Here is a 22,148-nt window from a genome sequence, read left to right as displayed (position 1 = left end):
GTTATTCACGAGTGAATCGTGAACGTGAATCGAACCCCCCCCTCCATTTCTTTCTCCATACGTAGGACGAGAAGAGGGCCCCTGGTGCTGTACATTCTTGTCCGGTCGTATGTGGCATGCCTCCTAGATATGCGTGTGTTTATTACACGCTTTGAGCGCAACACTCACTTCGACGGTCTGGTCTAAGGTCGGTCTATTTTTGTCAAACGAACAAACGGTCGCCAACATAATCAAACTATTTCTGAGATTGAGTTATCTTTAAACTGTATATATTTCTGTTAGCGAACTGGGATGAGAGATTTTGTTCGATAAAAAGTCTACGGACGTAACGTCGTCTTTGACATTGCAGGTATTTTGATTTCAGCGTTCCTTTATTATAATAAATAATGTCGTATAATCCTTAAAGTCCCGGTACGTGAGGACTGATCTATATTTTGAAAATAATTCTCAATCTCAATAATTTTCAATCAATTGGCGCGAACTAAGTGAAATCGTACTGTGCTAAATTGAGCATGATTTCAGTGTAGCTCTAATAGGTATCGCGTTAAATAATGCTACAATTTATTTGACAAAATTTAGGTAAATAAATACATCAAATTAATTTTTCATCCCAAAAATTTTCCACAAATGTTACTCAATGAATTGTGCATATGATGATAATTTCCTACACACATTTTATTTGTTCAACGATATGATACTCAACTAATTTTGAGTATGTGTATAAATATATGCGTGAAAATACTCGAGTGAAATTTGAATTTGATTACAGTTAGACCCGTTTAAACGCTGTGCTGTTCACGCTTTGGTCTTATTGTCAGCTGCCCCATTTCAATTAAGATCCTGCACCTAGTTAACAAACACATGGCGCACGTATGTAGGGTGGCTAGCAAACAGGGGTGCGTACAGCTTCTGGTGCACAATGAACGCATCGCCATTGCCCGTATTGTTTCCCTACGAATTACGCACAATGCCGTCATATACACTCCAGATTGGTACCGCGATATTGTTTCAGCTTGCCGAAACGTAATAAAGAAAACCCCAATCTCTCACGCGCGACTCCGGCGCAAATGCAATTTGAATTTGAATTTTAACTGCATATGAAGGAATCTACTTTTACATAACGCGAGCATGTTTTACGCGTTATTTCATGCGTGTTTTTCGTACAAAAAGTGCTAGTCTATTCTATCACGCTCGAGTGAATCTGTGAATGCGTTTACGAGGAGTACTGAAAAGACCACTTTTAAGCCCTAGGAGTTTAAAGTGGTCTTTTCTAGACCGCGCGCATGCGCTGTCGCGAATGAATCTGACGTTGTGCGACCCTAACCTCAATTTCGTGCTTCGTGAAAAAACGTGTAACATACACTTGTTACATGAAAAATCGTGTGCAACGAGAAGGCAACGGTCTTTTCGCCTCGCATATTTGCAATATTCGTCTTCGACTTCACCTACGACTCATATTGCAAACGTACGCTCGGCCTAAAAAGACCGAGTTTGCCCGTTACACAATATACATTCCAATTGGCAGAACATCTGATTTACCGACGGACTCTAAATGACACAATAAGCTATTAATGATTGAAGACAGAGCGCGCTGTCGGCGTAAAAAGGGTTTGTGATTAAAAAAAATCGATTCGATTGTTTGAGGCGGTGTCGTCTGCTCCTGTCACTGTCATTGCGAGGAGCGTATTTCCCTGGCAGACTTAAAGTCGTGATATTGTACAGTGAGTTAGAAATTTATAGAGCGATTTTCAAAGGATAATGGAAGGACCAGGGGTGAGTTTGGTAAAATTATTCAAACGACGTTCGTTCTCATCGACCGCACTGATTTAACACGAAATATACATTTCACAGGATAATGCTGCGGAGCTGGGAGAGATTGAAAACGTTAGAGTGGTCGTTCGTGTTAGACCACTGAACGGAAAGGAGTTGGACGGTCACTGTAAGAATATAACAAAAGTTGACTCTCTGAACAGTGAAATATTGGTCGAAAATCCTCACGCTGCTCCCGGGGAACCACCAAAACTGTTTTCCTTCGACGCAGTTTTCGATACAGACTCATCACAGGTTGACATATACAACGAAACAGCCCGGCCGATCGTCGACAAGGTTCTTCAAGGCTACAATGGGACGATACTTGCTTACGGGCAAACGGGAACTGGTAAAACCTACACCATGTCTGGCGCCAAGACTTCCCCACAGCTAAGAGGCATCATTCCGAACACCTTTGCCCATATATTTGGCCACATCGCTAAGGCTGACGAAAATCAGAAGTAATTACCAGCCGCGAGTTATTCAATTTGATCATGTCAATTGCAGAATAAATATTTACTGATAATTACGTGACTGAACTAAAATAATATGAATTTCATCTCAGACTACATTTTTGCAGGTTCTTAGTTCGCGCTACATACTTGGAGATTTACAACGAAGAAGTTAGAGATTTGTTAGGAAAGGATCAAAATACTCGTTTAGAAGTCAAAGAGAGACCGGACATTGGTGTATTCGTTAAAGACCTAAGCGGATATGTGGTCAATAACGCCGATGACTTGGACCGCATCATGACCCTAGGAAATAAGAATCGTGAGCCTATTTAATCGCTGTTCAACGGCTATTCCTAAAGACACAAAGTCACCTCAAGATAATCCATTATTTATTTAATTTAAGGGGTTGTCGGCGCAACGGCGATGAACGTTTCCAGTTCTAGGTCCCATGCGATATTCACCATAACTGTCGAGTCCAGTCAACTAGGCGACGATGGAGAACAACACGTTAAAATGGGAAAACTTCACCTTGTAGATTTAGCTGTGTGTATTTCTTCACAGTATATAGATCGAATTTTGAATTGCTAAATTCCAACATCGAAAGTACAGCGAGATTTAAAACCTCGATATTTCAGGGCTCAGAGAGGCAAAGTAAAACCAAAGCGACAGGAGTCCGTCTGAGAGAGGCTACAAAGATTAATTTGTCTCTGTCGACACTGGGCAATGTTATATCCGCACTTGTTGACGGACAAAGTTCACACGTCCCGTACAGAAACTCTAAACTAACAAGATTGCTGCAGGATTCGCTGGGTGGAAATTCGAAAACTTTAATGGTGACTATTTACCCAGTATTCGTGATTGTGACAATTTCTTTCTTGAATGAACAATGAACCAAATTTGAATGGATTAATGTTTTTCGCAGTGCGCAAACATTAGCCCTGCTGACATGAACTACGATGAAACTATAAGTACTCTAAGGTACGCCAATCGAGCTAAAAATATTAAGAACCGAGCTAGAATTAACGAGGACCCCAAGGACGCCCTACTTCGCCAGTTCCAAGTTGAAATTGAAGAGCTGCGTAAACAACTCGAAGAAAATGGTACAGGAGTTTCTGAGTCTGATCCCGAGACCGAAGATTCTGATGATAATTTTGAGTCAAAGTGTGATAGAAAAACCAGACATAGACAGAGCCAAATACTTTCAATGGATCAACTTGAAGATGGTGAAGTAGAATTGAGAGAAAAAATGGACAAGGCAGAGAGGCACGACAAAAGCCCAGATGACAAAGATGTCATCGAGCTAAAGAGAACGCAGTGAGTTTTTATGTTCGGTATGAAAAGAAAAATAACACCCACAATAACACTTGATAATCAATATCAAATAAAAACTGTTCATTTTTTGTCTTAGAAGCGAGAAAGAAGCGTTAAGGGAAAAAATGCAAAACTTGCAAAACAAAATTCTAGTCGGAGGTGAGAATTTATTGGAAAAAGCCGAGGCTCAGGAACAGCTACTCGCGGCATCTGCAATTGAGCTGGACCAAAGAAAGAGCCGAGAAGAACAGCTGAAGAAAGCTATTGAGGAAAAAGAGGCTGAACGCATAGACATCGAAGAGAAATACTCGTCCCTGCAAGAAGAGGCTGCAGGAAAAACAAAAAAATTAGGCAGAGTCTACACCATGCTGATGTCTGCCAAGGCGGAATTATCGGACTTGCAACAAGAGCATCAGCGAGAGATGGAAGATCTCCTGGAAGGTGTACGAGAAATTGGACGAGAATTACAACTGCACGAACTCGTTCTCAACAACTACATACCTGTTCAATATCAGGTAAGTAAACTGAGGTACAGAAAATTAATCATTATTACCAACTTTGTCCTGACCGGCATAATATTTTCCAGACGATGATCGAAAGGTACGTTCATTGGAACGAAGACATTGGGGAGTGGCAATTGAAATGCGTAGCGTACACAGGAAACAATATGAGAAAAGCACAAGCCACACCTTCGACCGGAAGCAACAAAGATGTAAGTGGAAATTGTGATTCTAATCGAAAGCTTGGAATATTGACAAACTTGCATGCTACAATTTCTGTTACAGCAACCACAGCCTGATCTCTCTAACATCTACCTTTCGTACAACACGGGCACGGAAAGCAGTCTTGCCCAACCAAAAAAGTTGAGAGGTCGGTCGGGTGTTCCGAGGCCGACCACTGCTCATCGACGACCCCCTCGCTAAGCATTATTTTTAAGCAAAACCATAAGCTAGATATTTATTTTTCATAGTGTATTTTTTTTTCTTTTTTTTTTAATTACCACTTTATTTAAAGAATTGGTATCATTTTAACGGAATGGATACGCAAGGACTCGATTGAGAGGTAGTTTTAGCACGAATATTAGCACATTATAGAACTCGTTATTGTTTATGTAAAAACTGCTTTACTTTTTATGATACGTATTATAGGTAAGGATTATAAATTATTGTTCCTGAATTATTTTATATTCATATACAAATGTCTGTTTGACGAGTCAGTAAATCTACGTAAATCTGCTTTGATTGCTGATGATAAAAAGTATGAAAAGAAATCTTCAATTCGTTGTACAGAATAATTGTAACATCGAGGGAACATCTGATGCTTTGCAGCTTAATTTTTTAAATATCTTTTTTTAACGACAAGATTGATGATCTGATTAGTAATTAATATACGTATACTGCAGCTTTTTAATAGTAATAAATCCGACGAATCACCAGCAATATGTTTTTACATTATTGCAACAAATCTATGTCGATAACTTTTAATCTCTTTTCTCAAATTTAGTTAAAGTAAACTCACGAGCAACGTGTTATTTATCCACTCATGTAAAACCATTTATATCCGCAATTTGAATAAACAAATCGTAAATATTATAAAAGATCCTATTTCTATTAATATTTCAAATTCAGTATGAAAACTTTCCCCGTATTAATATAAGAAGCAAAATTATGTCTTTTATCAAACACTTATAATTTCATGTTGTACTGTATTTTTATCATCAATAGGTACCCAATGCTCATGAATCCACTTTTTAATAAAATTGCAGTGAATTTGTCGCGTCTGAATCACGCTAGATGGATCATGGGGATTACTTGCCCTGAGATCTAGATGGTGAGCGCCTTCTGGTATGAGAATTGCCACTGTCGACGACGAAACGTTTGATAAAACTCCACCAGTTGACCAAGGGTCCAACAATCCATTACTGAAAATTTTATAAGTAATGCAATAATTGATGCACGATATGAAGTCACTGTCAGTTCCAAGACTAAATAAACAGCAAACGCACCTAAACACGATGTTACTAGCTGCAGATAGATCCTGACATCCATATTCCTCGCAGGCTAGATAAGGCTGGGGTCTTGACTTGAAATTCTGATAGCAGTCGTCGCTAAATTTCTTAAAATCCCAAGGAATTTTTTCGAACATGTCATCCACGCCATTGGTACACATGGGCATGACCATCTCTGTGCAAGATTGATACGACCACCCTTTGCTATCCAGATTTGGAGAAGAGTTTTCGCTCACAGATAAACACTTGCTGTTTCCTGTGCCATTTGTAAAGACACTAATCGCTTTGTTGAGATCAAGAAGAAGCGCCATGTCGTTCTGATTCGAGTTCGTCAAGTAGCTGCAGACTTTCTACACGAGCAAAAATAATCATAGATATACATGTTATTTGAATTTGGTTCAATTCTTTTACTTTGAAAAGAGTGAAATTTTTCATATCAGAATAGAACTTACGGATATTGGATACGCAGGTAATGGCGCTAAGAAGTTTGACGCGTATGGATAGTTTACCATTGCTAAATTTCCGTAAATATCGGTCAGAAAGTCCTTCAGCACTTTGATGTCTGATGAATTTTTCAACGGCTGGCACAATTTCCAATTTTCTGAAAACCATTTCCTCCCATTTTCTGTAAAATAAATTAAATTATTCTATCCGTGAAGGTGTCCCCGCCTGTAGGAAATAGCAGATATAACTGATGCTAATAAAGTAATATTCTGTCTCACCAGTTGAGGTAACGTTTGCGATTGCTGTCCACGATTTGAGAATTGTTTTCGGACATTCTGGATGCGCTATGCGAAAATCTGATGTGACGACTCTCGCAAATGCGCCGCATTCGGTGATACCAGTGAATTGTAGGATCGGAGCCGAAGCTGCGATTGCTCTGAAATTTTCAGGTGGATTATTTATCGCATTATTAGCAAGGCTTAGCATTCAAAAGAGACTTTTGCAACTATCACCCTTTTACAAGGTGTGGATACTTCATCCGCATCCATGCGCTAAGCATTCCACCGTAAGAGCCTCCAAATACAATGACAGGGCTATGTTTCATGTTCGAAGCAGATTTTAGAAAACTTATCAAGTCAGCGTAATCAGCTAAGGCTTGTTGGCTTGTTAAATATCCGAGATGACTAGAATCTGAATAAGATTCGTTACCAAACGGCATAGATTTTCCGTAATAGCGATGCTCAGCAAAGATTAAACATGCGCCAAAGGTTGGTGCAATTTCCCACATAAAACCCTGCAAGAAAATAATTGGATATCAGTATCAACTCTGCACATAATTCAAAACTTGTACAAACAAGGGGCAATGCTTTAAACTTGCACGGAACCAATTTGTAATAAGCTCACTGACTTCCAGAATAATCGGCATGCAGTGATAGAATTTTCAACATATAGTTATAACGCTAATTGTTTACGTTTACTGTGCAATCTCTCACCGTATTTTGAGCAAAGAGTTCGATGTCCCCTTCATTTCCTGTGTAAAAGAATATAGGTGGATCATTGCCCCTCTGCCATGTGTCATTAACGAGGTATCGCATCTCAAATGTAGCGTTCATTGAAAAACTGAAATGATCGAGCTGGAAAAAAAACAGTTGTCAATTTCAACGGTGAGTTATTCTTTGTAGTTAAATAAGAAAACAAATTACTGACTGATTACAAGATACAACAAACTTGTTCACTCACGGGTACTCGAAACTTTTTGATCACAAAGTCATACTTGATGTCTTCTACTGCCTGGTTTTGAGCTGGTTTAAATTCACCATATTCTATTGAGCTAGCAGAAGTAATGTAACAACAGAATAATGCATTTATTAAACCAAAAGCAGTAGGGAGATCCATCATGATCGACTGCTCGAGGAACACTGAGGTTGCAATCACAAACCAGTGAACGTTGACCTCTATCAATCCTCAACACATACGTACAATGATATGAATGTGTTCGTGACGTTCGTTCGTGTTTGTATATCTGTATGTTATCCAATTCAAATAAAGGGAAATCAAATATAAACAATAACGAAAAATTATCTTTCGATAGCTGACAAGTGTTTGAATGGCTTGTTGAAATGAACAAGTTAACATACTTGGGATCTTAAAACTACAGATTCTTATAACGAGTCGTAATATAACTAGAAACATTGGATTGTGCATGAAACGAAAAGAAAATGCCAAACCAAAACCGCACATTCTGAACACAGACAGGATGTCGCTTTTACTGATTAGTATTAGTTAGAATCTGGTATGACATAAGATGTTTATTACAAAAAATAAATTAATTCATTCTACGTACAAAAATACATCGTAAGTAATTAATATTAATAATACTCTGTATTTAGTGATGATTTTATAATAAATGATAATGATGATATTATTATTTTGTGACAGTATCGACACGTAATTAAACAGTATATATTATGCAATACTCTCTATAGTTTGGTTGCTGAAATTTCCAATCCAAACGACACGATAGATACGTCACTGAAAGAAGAATAGATTCTTTTTCAAATTGCCACAGTTAATGAAAATTTAGTTCAAAATAAATCTACGAAAGTATCGATTAATATAAATATTTTTTTTCCTTTTCATTCTTTTCTTTTTTCCCATATATTGAATAAATTTTTTTCTTTTCATTATTACTTAAACGAATATTCATATAGTAACAGAGGCATAAATTTTTATCTAAAACATAATTATCTAGTCTTGCAGATCTACAGTAATTAAAATAATTGATTATAATAATGAAAACCTGCGTGTACAACCTCATCCAATATTAACGAGCCAAACTCAGTGGTGGCTACTGGTGCTTATAGTACTGTCCCGACATTCTCTGACGGATGGACAGTTGTACGACGCTTGTTATTAATATCTTAAGTATAAAAATTTATAAAATTTCAACTTTACATGATATAAATTTTATAGAAATGATTAATATTATTTTTAATATTTGTATCAATTTGTGATTTACAATTACAATTTCCTACAAAGTACGTGACCAGGCACTTTGCCTGTTGTTAATTATATAGAATTTTGCAATTATGATTGCAAAACTTATAGAGAAATGTAACACTTATAATAATGACTATCGTATCGTTTGATGTATGGGCAACCGCAGCGACTGGTAATATTATTATATATATTTGAAAATATTGTTCCTAAAATAAAATCTCTTCTAATGATGTGTTGTACAATAAAGTGCTTTAAATTAAACTAGAATAATATATAATTAGCCTCTTCTAACTAAAATTTATCATAAACTACGGAAAGCTCTACCAGAGGTAAGTGGAATTAATACATACTTCAACATTTATTTTTGTACTTCATTTTAAGTCTCATTTGTTCTAACTGTTCTTCATACTGACTCTCGAGCTCCGCCATTTTTGTCGATACTTGTTTCTCTTGAGAGCTCACTATTGCATCAACTTTTTGTTGTACTTGATTCATGGCTCTTTTGTAACCCTCCTTGATCCTTTCGCATTCGCTTAGAAAGAATTTTTCTTTATTCTCCGCCAATTCCTGTAAACCATGTCAGTTTTAAAACCAGAACTGTAGACGTTTATCGTTGGGTATACCGAATGATATCCCGAAGGTCTTACCTTATAATTTTGAGCAGTTTTCCTTGCTGACTGATACTTGTGTTTCAACATATTGATATTACTTTTCATATCTTCCTCCGTTTGTTTTAAATCTTTGACTTCTTCGGTTAAGGCCTCCTCCTTTTGCTTCAACTTTTCAATATCTTGATTCATTTCAGCCTCTTTTGTTTTGACCGATCTAATTTCCGATGCCCACTCGGACATTACTTGGGCCATTACATTTCTTTGTTCTTCCATATCAATTTCTCTCCTTCTTAATTCCTCCAGCAAGGATTCTATCCTAATTTTTCTCGCCACCAACTCATGATGCATCTTTTCCAGCTTTGCTTCTATCATTTTTGCTATCGTTTGTTCCTGCGCCTTAAACCTCGACTGTAACCGGAGTCTTTCTGCGATCATAGTTTCCTTTACTGCTTCAACCTCTTCAGTCTTTTCTCTGCACCTTGACTGCAACTCTAACAACAGGGTTTTATACTGCTCTTCAATTTCCTTTTGTCTTTGCTTATGTTGCTCTTCAATCCCCTTTAATTCGTCAGTCACTTTCTCCTCCATTTCTTCCCTGACCTCTTTTATGGCAATTTCCCTCATTTTTTGTAAATCAGCATCACCTGTCAAGCTGCGAGGAGAGTTGTTCAATTCCACTGACACTTGCATTTGACTCTTAACGTACCGTTCAAATTGTCTTGCCTGATCTTTCAGTTTAACTACGAGCTGATCTCGTTCTTCTTTGAGCATATTAATTTCTTTCGATTGAAGTTGAAGCTGCTCATCGTTGCGCCGTGACTCATTAGCCAAAAGTATCATTCTTTCTTCCGAGTTTGAATTAACATCTGTATTGCCTTGCAACTGTTTTATTTCTAAACTAGACAACTTATCCTTCAACGTATTTCTATCCCTCAAAACACTATCATATTCTTTTTGCAATGATTCATATTCACTTTGTGCACGTTCGAGGCTTTGCCTGATATCACTGGATTCCTGTAAATTCGATTGTGTACTTCTTTTGGCATTCAATAATTCTAATTCCAATGCAGAGATCTTATCTCTGCAGGAATTTCGATCTCTGGCAACATCCTCGCACTTTTTCTTTAAAGACTCATGTGCGATTTCCAACTGGGCTATTTTTAATCTAGCATCATCCAAATTTGTTTGTAGTTCCGACATTTTTTTCCTCTCTTCGACTACATTCGAAAGCTTTTCTTCCAAACGTTTGCAATCATCTTCAAGCTGCAATAGGATATGATAGCCATAAAGAGTATATTTGACTATAAATGTGCTCTGTATCATGAAAAACAATCTTTAAACAACATACATACCTGAGTAATTTTATCTACATGCTCAGAGCAGTGATCTGGTAAAATTACACTTATGTTACGGTTTGGGTAAGCATTACGCAGTTCTTTCAGCGTTTCTTCTTTCGCTGCAAACAAGAAAGACAAAATCAATGGTCAGAAATTGACGTCTATAAAGGTGCTTCAAAACCCAAATCAAAATGGTTTCTCCTCACTTCTCTCAATTTCAACATGTATTCTTTTTGCATGTTCTTCTCTTCTCTGCCTTTCATGACTCAAATCTTTTTCCAGTTCTACAGTTTTACTCCTATAAAGCTCACACTCTTTAGTTAGCCTCTTTATAACGGATGCCTGAGTTTCTAAGTCACGATTCATCTTGTCCGCCATTGCCTTATGTGTCTCAAAGTCTGCATACGTTACTTTTAATTCCGCAATTTCTTCCTGATGCTGTGCTATCAGTTGCTCTTTTGTACCACAAACATCTACGTATAATTCTTTAACTCGATCTAGTTCTTTTTGGGTCTGTTCCAATTGCACTCTGTGAAACATGGTAAATTTTTATAACAATTGATTCTAAAGATGTTCAAATAAACTATGGTCATCATGCAATGTTCTTGTTTTGGGTTATGATACTTACGATAACTGAACTATTTCAACTTGCGCTTCCTGCCTGACTCTTTGTACAGCCTTTTCGTGAATTTCTAAATACTCTTTGTTGTATTCTCCCACAGCTTCTTTCTCTTGCTCTGCCAATATTTCCTGATGCACACGTCTTAAATTTTCCTCATTTTTAACTAAAGCCTGCTGTAGTTTACGCTCGAGTTCATTTTTTTCTGTCTGCAGGTTATCACAAAGTTTTTTTGTATCATTCAAGTGATCAGAAAGCTTTTGTATCTCCGCGTTTGCTTTCATAGCTTTGTCCGTCAAAAGAGATTTCAATTCCATTTCCAACTCGTTGACCCGCCTTGCATATCTCGCTGCTTCTTCTTGACATGTTTGAGCCAAGGATGAAGCTTGTTCGACCTCTCTTTCTTTTTGGGCAAGAGTATTTTCTAGACGATTTATCTCTTTCCTCTTAACTGCTTGTCCTGCCAAGCATCTATAATAAAAACAGCATTTTAATTAAAAGATCTTCATTCTGGTATTGAGTAATCATCGAAAGACGAATTAGAAATACCGCTGCAATTCTCCTCGCAGTTTATTGGTAATATCATCAGCTGGTTTACTCTTAGATCTATTGTGAAGTTCGCCCAACTTTAGTTGCCTCATAGAGTCGGATTCCTCTTCACACGTAGTTGCCAGCAGTGAGTCATATTGTGTAATATCGCTCTTGGCTAAATCCAATTTCCGCTAGAAGTAAATGAACTCTTGTCAAGTATTCACGGAAAGAAAGATGCTTAGACGACAATCCTTACCTGCAGTTCGTGTACAGTTTTAACAAGCTCGTCCTTCTCCTCCGTCACAATTCTAAGCTGAGTTTCCAACTTCGTAACTTCCTGCACATTGTGACTGGCCATCAGATGACGACATTGAGCCTGACTTTCCTCTAGCGCACGCGACAGACGATTCATCGTATCTCCTTTATCTACCATTAATGTTTCATGCGCCCTCCTTACATCAGCTAACTTGTGTTCCAGAGCGACATAAGATGTTTCCTAATTATTTTAAAACAACCAGTAAATTTTCACATTTTAATATCAATTTTTCTTGATCGATGTAATCAGGAGATATTACACAAATCAGTATTACTCTGGAGCAAATTTAAATGAAATAATTTTTTCAAGGAAGCAAACGCAAACTTCTATGCAGAAGATCAGACACTTGCCCAAATGTCGCTGCTGCTAGAATCCATGATTAGCAGCTTCATCAAAAATTACAAAAGATCTCGTGTTATTTTATACTATGAAATTATGTAAAAGGTTCATTAGTTCAAGTGAATACCTTAGCATTTAATTTATCTGTAAGAGCATCTATCTGTATCTGCATGTTCTTCATCTCTATGGTGTGTTTTTCTTGAGCTTGTTTCAAAAATTTTTCATGAGTTTTATCAGTTGTCTGCAACATTTGTACTCTTTCTAGGACCGCTATTTTTTGTTGAAGATCGGCCACCGAATTTTTGGAAATGCTGAGCTCTTCACCCATCTGTTGAAGTGGGTAATAGAAATTATTATTATTATTCTTATGGAACGAAATAACACAAAACTCTCTGATCTTTATTATGCCTCACATTTTGCTTAGTCTTTTCCAATACAGCAACGTTTTCTTTCAAAGCTGCTAATTTTGCCTGGAGATCACCTATTTCCACTTTAGCGTCCACTGGAAAAATCAAAACAATTGTAAAAAAGTTTGACAAATTTTTGCTCACATCAATGTAAAATATTTACCAAGTAAATTCTGTGCCTGATTTCTCGACAGGTTAGATCTTTCCACTTCAGCTTGAGCAAGAGCAAGCTTTCTACTGAGCTGACTTGTCTCTTCTTTTCGTTCCTCTTGCAACTGTTGCAATTCTTCCGTTAACCTTTGAATTTCTCGCATTCTAACAGAATACAATACTTGCAATTGTTCATTACTATTATACTCTGCGGTCTTATAGGCTGTATTCTCATCGACAGGACCGCCATTTGGACTGGTTTGAAAGCAATGCTGAAAATGATCTGAAGTGACTTCGCTATCTCCTCCGCCAAATTCCTGAATAGCTTTATACGGGCCATTTTTTTCGTAATTGTCGATATACCCGTTGTCGCGATAATTTTCAGTCGCTGTTCCAAAGCGACTGGTTGGAGTTTTGTAATTAGCTGGATAACTCTCAGGAAAAGTATACCCCTCGCTAAGCTGAGCTCTGATATTGTGAGGATACCCAGGATTCGATGGTTTGGGCAATTCATAAGGACTGTCCAACGAATTGACCATATTATTTGCAGTATTCTTACTATACGGTGTTTCCGGTTGCCCATACACCCCGTATTCTCTCTGTATGTCTGAAATAGTAGGGCCACGATCTGCATTTTGGTGTTCGAAATTGGACTGGGGTTGATCATTGCAATCATTACTGGCGTCGACGCGTCCGTACACCCCGAATTCTCGTTGTATTTGAGAAACCGTCGGACCACTCTCAGAGCGCGTAGTTTCAAAAACTAACCCTCCTGCATGACTCCGTTCTGTGTCTCTGGTAACGTCATTGTAGCATCTACTGCTGTTGACTGAGCTGGCTTCGTCGTCGTCGTTGTCGAGGTCGTCAAAAGCATTTGTCAAAATGTTTTTGATCTTGAAAAAATTACGAAAAGGGTTTATAGTGCAAGAAACGGAGGGGTTTGGGTTTGTTTACCAAGAAGAGAGTTAACATTCACCTCCTCATTCCGGCGCTTGATGTCTTCTTGTTCTTCATCCTCCTCTTGGCGCTGGGCGGTTGTGTTCAACTGGATGCTATCGGATCCTTGAAACAAACTTATACCAGGCCCTTCCATCCCGAAGCCTGCTTAACGCCGAACAACTATGTTATATCATTGATTTGTGAATAAAGTACCTTTGTTTATAGGGCCATAACCTACGTGCAACAAGTGTGTCATCGATAACTAGTCGCATTTAACACAACGGGGTTGAATGTTGTTCAGAAATACATTCCGGGATGTTTATGAAACTGTTGCCACCGACCCTGCCTTGATATTGATAATGGATTTGACTAAATTCGATTGAACGTTAACGGGGGAAAACGCTTGTAAACAATCTTTGAAAAGTCAAACACCACTCTATAGCATATTACACGCACCGGAAATATCAAATTACGTACTAGTTGCGTCGCGCTCCCGCCAACCTCGCGTAACCGGATAGACGCCATCCTGATTCATCAGTGACAGAAAAACTTCGTACGTTATCAGCTCTCCTCAAATCTCGTAGGAACAAAAGACACTCGACTTGTCCCCAAACAATCATTCAGAATTTTTATAAAACTTGAATTGACCGATTCGTTCATGCAGGATGAAAGCCGTAATTCAACGAGTTACACAAGCTAGTGTATCAGGTGAGAGTACTTGATTGCGTTAGGTTACACAGTAGCTGATTTGATTACAGTATTCGCGATAAATTTTGAATTTCCAAATAAATATTTATTGCACTCTAGCTTCGAATCAATATGCACCAACACTACTGTCAGACAAATATTTGGGTGATTAAACGATTTCTTCAAATTTTTTTCTTCTCGAGTTAATGGTGAAATCATCAGTTGCATCGGACGGGGACTCTGCGTTTTAATAGGACTAAAAAAAGACGACAATGCGGCAGATATGGAATACATGTAATTTAACTCGCCTCAATAATTTAATGTATCTTTCACATATTTTCATAAATTGCTAAGAACCTGATGGGACCTTTGAATATATTCGATTTTAAAACAGAATCCGCAAGATTCTTAACACTAAAATCTTCGAGGACGAAAATGAGAAAAGATGGTCTACAAACGTTGTGGATAAAAATTATGAAATTCTATGTGTCAGCCAGTTCACCTTGTACCATCAATTGAAGGGGAATAAACTGGATTTTCACAGAGCAATGCCAGCTACGGAATCGGAACCATTTTACAACAATTTTCTCCTTGAACTTGGCAAACAGTACAAACCCGAGTTGATAAAAGGTATGTAAATACTCTTCACCCTCTTCACAATTTATAAGTGTACTACAACCATACCTACAATACATTTTTCAGATGGGAAATTTGGCGCAATGATGCAAGTTCTAATCGAGAATGATGGACCAGTCACCCTGGAGATTGAATCACCTGTTAGAGTATCTCAGTGATTTAAAGACGTCGTGCGCTTGAGTCTGGAAATAAAATAAATTCTAAAAATTCTGCTTTAAGCCCACGCCTAATTCCTGCCTTGCGACCATTCATCTGTTCTAAAATAAATCAAAGATGGTGTCACTAATCAGTGCGAGAAAGAGCACGAAATTATAACGTTGGCAATACTGGAAGCACGTGTGCTCGTGAATATGATTGCAATCGCCAGCTGTCATACGCTATCCTATTTAACATCTCCGTTTCATTTCTGAATTGATTTATAAGCTCAATCACCTATGAATATTGCAAGCATACGTTGTATTCAACCTGTAAGTCCAGAAGGTGATTAATAAAATGGAAAAAACTAGCAAGAAGGAGCTCTGGGAAATCGTAGACAAGCAGAGGCAAAAGCTAACCAAGTATGAAAACCGTTTGAGAGGTTGGTAATAGCTGAGTGCAGCGGAATAAAAAATGGCGCGCAACATTTGAAACGCTCGGGTAACCGGACACGCGACGATGTACATCTAATTTGTATATTATTTCAGATATCGTGCCGGCGTACGAAAGTCTAATAAAGGAAAAAGAAGCCCTAGAAGAAAGCCTCAAAGCTTTTATCCTTAAAACTAAGGCTGACGTTGATAAACATGATAAACCGTCGGATTTGAAAACTGGCACTGAACCGGTACTTGAAGATGAATCGCATTACTATACTTACAAGCGATTGCGTATTCATATTATCAATCCATAGTTGTATATGGGATGCAGTAAATGTTCGTTGAATACTTTTTTGACAAACTTTATACTTTCAGGTGCCCAATTCTAAAAAAGAAGCAAGCCAACCAGAGACGGTGGAGCAGTTAAAAACTCAGCTTAGTGCCCTGATGAATTCACTAGCAACTCTTTCGGCAGAAAAATCAAAAATGGAGGCGAATTTTCAGTCTGATAAAAAACAGCTGCGTACGGAAAGAGAAGAAGTGAGTGCAATTAAATTTTAAAAACAGCAATATTTGTCTAAATTGATATTTTGAAACATCTTTTGATTTGATTATGTGAAATATTTTCCAGTATGAAAAAGTTATCAGAGAGTTGAGAGAAAAATTAAAACAGGCACAAAAAGAGACACGCTCCGAGGTTGAACATGTTAAGTATAAACTGATCATGGAACGGCATGAACGGGAAAAGGAGCAAGCTGATCATTCTGCAATGATTAAGTACATATACCTCACTTGTATGAAGATTGCTTTCGACCATTGTTGGTACATTGGCTTGCATGCAGATTAACTAATCGAATATTTTTTGCCTTGACCAACTTGTTATTACAGCAAATTTTTTTCAAACTTCACAATGAAATTGTTAAGGTAATAATGTGGATTATATTATCAATTTGTAGGGAACTGCAAAGACTGCTCAACGACGAAAGATGCGCCAAAGAACAGTTGGAAAACCAAGTTAGAGATCTAAAGATCAACGTCGCGAGTAAAGAGCAAAGTAAGTTGCTAGAGGCGGAGTTAGAAATTGCTAGGAATAAATTGAAACAAGCAGAGGCAGCTGCAAAAGAAACTCCTCCACTGCTACTTTCTTTACAATCTGAAATGGCGAGTTTAAAACAACAACATCGCAATGCAATTCAAGAGGTAACAATAGCACAGAGTTCATAAAATTGTTACTTCCAATGAACGACCGATTGTATAATATCTCATTGTATATAGGAACAAAAAAGAGCCTCTGCCGCAGAACAACAGGCAAGAATTCTAGCAATGACGCATGAATCCAGAGTCGCAGGGTTGGAGGCTCGATTAGCAGAATTATCGGAAACAGTCGGAGGATACGATAGACTGAGGCATCAGGATCAGCAAGCTATTCAAAAGCTAAAGGACCAATTGGCCAACTTGCAGGGGGCTGGATGTAAAGATAAAGAAACAGGAAGGTTTGAAAATGATCCAGAAGAAATTGCAGCTAAAATAAAGAAGCTCTATGCTCGTATGTCGGACCTGGCTAATCAGGACAAGTCGTCTGATATCAAAAGTAACGTATCCTCCAGGTCTATTTTAATAGTTAGCTCAATCGTGCAAGTTCTACTCAGAGTTTATGAACAAAAATGTCAGATCTTTTAGGTAAATTAAATCTACGCGATGTTAACGAGGATCTAGAGTACAAAGAAAAGTTTGAAAAGCTAGAGCAAGAATTCGAAGATTTTAAATTGAAAACATCGGCCCAGCTTCGTCATGCGATACCTGATTCCTCACTGAATAAAGAACGGGACAAAATTACTGCTTCTGAATCAAATGAAAGTGGCAATTACAAACTGCAGTTGAATGCTGCTAAATTGCAGGTTAAAAATTTGGAAGAAAGATTGCGCAGATCGCATGCAGATATAATTAACAAAGAAAAAGAATGCAAATCTCAATTAGAAAATCAGCAACAGGTAATAAAAATACAGAATATGTGGGCAAAAACAAATTTGTCACTCAAGTTTTAACAGTAATAACCGCAGTCGATGTATTGCAGCTACTCAGAGAAGAACGATTGAAAAGTGAACGATCGCTATCTCTGAAAGAGAATGAATTCCGAGGGAAGATTTCAACTTTGGAACATCAGCTTCAACGTCAAAGGGAACGAACATTAGTATTAATTCAGGAAAAGGACCAAGAAATTCAAACCTTAAAGTCGTCATTTCACGCGTTACTGCCAAAGAAAGCTTCTTCTGGAGATCAGGAAGACCGCTCCAAATCTCCAACTCCGGACAATATTTCCGAGCCAGCAGTTGATCTCGTTACAGGCTTGCTGACAGCCGACAGTCCACCTATGCTCCATTACGCTCAAGAATTGGCGCGGCGAGAAGTCCAGGTTTCAGGATTACGAAAAAGCAATATGAAAATGGAAGCAGATATTAGAGAGAAACACAGAGAATATATAAAAGCTACTGAAAGACACAGGGAGGAATTGAAGAGACTAGAAAATGAAGTTACAAGGTACGCTAGGGAACTAGAAGAGAAATATTATAATAACTAGCATTAAAAAAATGTTTTCAACTCAACTTTTTCCACGTATGCATGTAGATTGAAAGCCTACAAATCCAGAGAAGGTGCAAATCTCGAGTACTTGAAGAATGTCGTACTCAATTACCTCCTGACTAATGATGCATCCAGTAAGCGGCATATGTTGAATGCTATTTCTACAATTCTTCACTTCACTCCGGAAGAGGTGGAGAAAATTCGTCACCTCAAACGACATTGATGAGTAAGTTGATATCAATTCCAGTTGATTTTCATTGCGTTAAAATTACCAGTATTGATATGTGTAACCCGTGCTTCCTCTTCAGATATATCGATTAAATGGTGCTACATTCGTCATTATATTCGTTTCTTGAAAGTAATCGGAGCAAAATCATCAGGGTGTCACGTTTCGAGCAGGATTATTTCTCTCTGCGACTACCTTGGCCTGGACAATCTGCCTGGGGTAAAAGGTGAAAAATTTCGCAATTATTCATTCTTCACTCATCGTACGAGTGAGAAAAAACATTCCCTTTATCCACTATAAATAGTTAATCGACTAGAACATTAGATATAGCATTTAAATTATTTATAAAACGATACGAAAATATTCTATGTAATGTGTTTGATGAGAGATATCCAAAGGACTATCAAATTGTACGAGACAGTAAAAAGAAACTTGATTTAGCGATAAATTCTTAGATTTCATGTAGTTTCTGGTCTTGTTAAGAAGTGGATACGAAAAGACTCAAAAGACACGTTCAAACTATTAATTCTACATGAAATTTATTATATCGCTTTCTCTACATGAAGTGATCACATTGTTGGCATTGAAAAAATATCCTCAAGCAATATTTTCTATCTAATGCCTACTGCAAGTACTCGGGATGTACGAAGTACACATTATGTAACACATTTACAATAAAATTATTAATATATATATATATGTAATATATATATATATATATATATATATTATATATGCATGTGTGTATATTATTTAAATGATTCATATACTTGAGTCTATAATATCGTTACAGTTTATTGATTATGATTATACGTATCGTCATATCGCACAATCAAATATTTATCGTTTTATGTACAGGAAAGGCTAGTGGAGAAAGACTGCAGCTCATGCAGGATTGTGCAAATTGTTACCAATTCTCTTTATCGAACAACATGAAATAATAAACATCTCTCGCTTCGATCACATTCTCGATAATATAATATAACACGTACCTCTATTTGTATATAATTTACGTTCTCTAATGCGATTTATAATAGCATCAAAATGATACAACATTACGGAAGTTTACGCGGTCGATTTTTATCTTAACAAAGATATTCATATTTATACTAAAAGATTAATAATATGTTGTAACTAACAGCGGACTGGGTTTTGTTGTATATGTACCATATATACAAGTAAGCTACATTCACCTGACAAATCAAGCTCGAAGTAGAAGCTTGAAAATTACTTGAAAATCAACAGTTATAATCAACCTCTTCCCAAAATGGGAATACAAAATTTAGATTTTCAATCGTAAGTACAATACAAAAATTCGTCGAAATATACGTGAACACGTTAAAAATGTACCCACCGAACGATCGATACTAAATATTAACATTTAACTGATTTCGTAAAAATGTACTTACGAATAAAAAGTAGAAAATTTATTTTCAACACTTCGAAGGCATATTGTGTCTCTACAATATCGTTCAGTTATTAATGTAAGCTCAATATGTCGGCGATTGTCAACACAGATTTCAACATCTTATTTATTCTGTCACACGCAATTTCCTATTTTAGACATTAAATAATTCGATTCACGCATCTCTTTTAACGCGACATTCACCCGAATATCAATTATCCAATTTCTCTAGCAAATATTCAATTTAATTTATGTATTTTTCCCTGTCACTTAATTTTATTTTCAAATAATTGTTACGTCTTGGTATCGTAATTAACATTATTATTATTACTATTACCATTATTATTATTATTATTATATATCTCAATTATTATTACAGTCATATAACAGTATGATTTATACATCGTATTATATACACATTAAAGTATGTAATACCCTTAAAAATTTATGCTTTTCAAAAAAAATAATACATCCAATGTTTTTCCTCAAAAAATTGAAACAGAAATTTACTTCCTAATTATCGTTTCAGAGTATCTTGATTAAAATTAACAAAACTTCATACACCGTATGGCTGTTCCCAAAAGCAATTGAATCACTGAGTATTCAATTAGTTGTCGACAATAAATTGTTACGTATAGCAATTTGAAGAAAATATCATTTGGTTTCATTTATTCTCAATGAGGAAGTTCCTTTTCCCACAACAGAAATGCATTTCAATTATTACGATGTTTGGTCTATAAGGCATGACTGTGAATTTCTAAGCATCGAAAAGTTTTTACCGTTAAACCACTTAAATTTCTAATGTTGATGTAAGCATCCATATAGCCACGCGGTAATATGATTGCATTAATAATCGTTACCTCGTACTGCGGCTGTCGTCAAAATGTTCACACAATATTCAATATTTGTTCATTTCATTTTTTGGTAATCTTATAAATTGTCAGAAAGGATCGTTCTCGCTACTTTGGGGAATCCATGCACCAGATCTCGACTTTAGCTACAAGGAAAGCGAATCGAATTGTAATACATTATAGACATTAACCGAAGTTTCAACCAGCTAATTGATATTCGTGTGATCATTGCACCTGTCTTTAATTTATCTTAACCAAAAATACCCTTAAATACTGTTTTCTGTTATCTGTTAATACAACGATGTGCGCGACGGAGAATTAAATGACTTTTAGCAAACTTTCAAGTATTATGAAACACATACTTTATAGAACATTGGAAACTGTACTAAAAAAGCATAACCTATTTGCAAATATGCAATACAGTGTTCCGGATTCATCTAACTAAATTTAATTAATTAAAATGTTATAACGAACAAATTTTATAATACATCGTCAAAATGTGCACTTCGAAATTATTGTACAGTCACTTTATAAATTTGGTCTAGCGTGTACTAATCGGCTGGTGAAGTCTCAGGTAGGCTTTAAAGTCTACCAAGCACCACCGATGCTTGTTTTATTACCTTAAAGCATAGCGTGTGTCGCAATCATTTACGGCTACTTATCTGCACACGCATACTTTGGGTGTAATTGAAAATTGTAAATGAACCAAACATGACCACCGCTGTCGATAAAGAGTTTCAAGCTTCTGCCAGATAGTGGCTATTATAAAATGTCAAATATATGTTTATCATACTCGTCATTTCGTACATGTATATATCAGTGCATACTTTACAAATTATACACGCATACATACAGAGAGGGTCGTTTGAAGCAGACCTTTGATATTCACGTTCAAAGTTTCGTTCCAGTTATCTCAAGGTACACGGAATCACCTCAAGTAGTTTGAAAGATCAGTTTCAAAATATCCTCATCGTCTTCGTTATGTATGTGTCACATTTGTATATAATCACAACGTTGAGTAGTAAAGATTTACATCATACATCAAAGGTATTTTTATTGAAAAAAAAGAAAAGAAAAAAGAAGAATTTACCGCATGGATATATTGATTAATAGATAGACATTATCACTTGTACGTGTGGTATTCATTTTATCTAATTCATATTTCGATAACATTATACTTGATTGATATAGTGTATTATATTTAACAATTTTAGAAATATTTCAAAATTAAACAATAAGAAATATAAGAATGACGACGACGACAGTAATAATAATGATAATGATAATAATGATGATGATGATAATAATAATAATAATAATAATAATAATAGTAATAAGTAATTAATAATTATATCGTGGTAAAAATACAATAACACAAATAATAATATAAAAAGTATTTAGGGGAGGGTATAATTTGGA

The 22,148-nt window shown here is 36.6% G+C and overlaps 5 protein-coding genes across 11 annotated transcripts; 3 read left to right on the top strand and 2 right to left on the bottom strand.

Moving 5' to 3' along the window:
- Positions 1-1,615: 1,615 nt before the first annotated feature.
- Positions 1,616-5,171, top strand: LOC107225177 (kinesin-like protein KIF3A). 2 transcript variants are annotated; one of them, XM_015665547.2, is made up of 9 exons: positions 1,616-1,773; positions 1,852-2,270; positions 2,390-2,580; positions 2,665-2,804; positions 2,897-3,094; positions 3,184-3,575; positions 3,670-4,087; positions 4,159-4,284; positions 4,358-5,171. In XM_015665547.2, exons 1-9 carry the CDS (start codon positions 1,759-1,761, stop codon positions 4,493-4,495), a joined length of 2,037 nt encoding a protein of 678 aa, XP_015521033.1. In that variant the 5' UTR covers positions 1,616-1,758; the 3' UTR covers positions 4,496-5,171. The 2 variants fall into 2 exon arrangements, with proteins under 2 accessions (XP_015521033.1, XP_046601874.1); XM_046745918.1 differs by having other exon boundaries at positions 2,375-2,580.
- Positions 4,933-7,489, bottom strand: LOC107225168 (lysosomal Pro-X carboxypeptidase). Its single transcript, XM_015665532.2, has 7 exons — positions 7,264-7,489; positions 7,017-7,157; positions 6,537-6,817; positions 6,303-6,460; positions 6,033-6,205; positions 5,578-5,930; positions 4,933-5,493 (listed from the first exon to the last, which is right to left on the bottom strand). The coding sequence occupies exons 1-7, from the start codon at positions 7,420-7,422 to the stop codon at positions 5,250-5,252; spliced, it is 1,509 nt and encodes a 502-aa protein (XP_015521018.2). The 5' UTR covers positions 7,423-7,489; the 3' UTR covers positions 4,933-5,249.
- A 157-nt stretch (positions 7,490-7,646) lies between these two features.
- On the bottom strand, positions 7,647-18,031 carry LOC107225176 (centrosomal protein of 152 kDa-like). Of its 3 annotated transcripts, none has more exons than XM_015665546.2 (12): positions 17,894-18,031; positions 13,810-13,934; positions 12,847-13,726; positions 12,690-12,778; positions 12,404-12,604; positions 11,878-12,117; positions 11,640-11,812; positions 11,100-11,561; positions 10,678-11,000; positions 10,487-10,590; positions 9,171-10,397; positions 7,647-9,090 (listed from the first exon to the last, which is right to left on the bottom strand). In XM_015665546.2, the coding sequence occupies exons 2-12, from the start codon at positions 13,924-13,926 to the stop codon at positions 8,875-8,877; spliced, it is 4,032 nt and encodes a 1,343-aa protein (XP_015521032.1). In that variant the 5' UTR covers positions 13,927-13,934; positions 17,894-18,031; the 3' UTR covers positions 7,647-8,874. The 3 variants fall into 3 exon arrangements, with proteins under 3 accessions (XP_015521032.1, XP_046601870.1, XP_046601871.1); XM_046745914.1 differs by lacking the exon at positions 17,894-18,031 and adding an exon at positions 14,250-14,353; XM_046745915.1 differs by lacking the exon at positions 17,894-18,031 and adding an exon at positions 14,011-14,224.
- Positions 14,298-15,313, top strand: LOC107225172 (D-aminoacyl-tRNA deacylase 1). Its single transcript, XM_015665538.2, has 4 exons — positions 14,298-14,480; positions 14,663-14,753; positions 14,854-15,089; positions 15,162-15,313. Exons 1-4 carry the CDS (start codon positions 14,438-14,440, stop codon positions 15,251-15,253), a joined length of 462 nt encoding a protein of 153 aa, XP_015521024.1. The 5' UTR covers positions 14,298-14,437; the 3' UTR covers positions 15,254-15,313.
- On the top strand, positions 15,358-21,780 carry LOC107225171 (GRIP and coiled-coil domain-containing protein 1). Of its 4 annotated transcripts, XR_006905480.1 has the most exons (11): positions 15,392-15,672; positions 15,779-15,915; positions 16,043-16,207; positions 16,299-16,489; positions 16,624-16,867; positions 16,943-17,258; positions 17,339-17,658; positions 17,742-18,205; positions 18,293-18,473; positions 18,556-18,699; positions 19,332-21,780. XR_006905480.1 is itself a non-coding variant. In XM_046745917.1 (10 exons), exons 1-9 carry the CDS (start codon positions 15,588-15,590, stop codon positions 18,468-18,470), a joined length of 2,091 nt encoding a protein of 696 aa, XP_046601873.1. In that variant the 5' UTR covers positions 15,358-15,587; the 3' UTR covers positions 18,471-18,473; positions 18,556-21,780. The 4 variants fall into 4 exon arrangements, 3 of the variants coding, with proteins under 3 accessions (XP_046601873.1, XP_046601872.1, XP_015521022.1); XM_046745917.1 differs by having other exon boundaries at positions 15,358-15,672; positions 17,348-17,658; positions 18,556-21,780; XM_046745916.1 differs by having other exon boundaries at positions 18,556-21,780.
- The last annotated feature ends 368 nt before the right edge of the window (positions 21,781-22,148 follow it).

Source organism: Neodiprion lecontei, chromosome 7 (genome assembly GCF_021901455.1).
Source record: "Neodiprion lecontei isolate iyNeoLeco1 chromosome 7, iyNeoLeco1.1, whole genome shotgun sequence".
NCBI lineage: Eukaryota > Metazoa > Arthropoda > Insecta > Hymenoptera > Diprionidae > Neodiprion > Neodiprion lecontei.
This window is presented reverse-complemented; position numbering and strand designations above follow the sequence as displayed.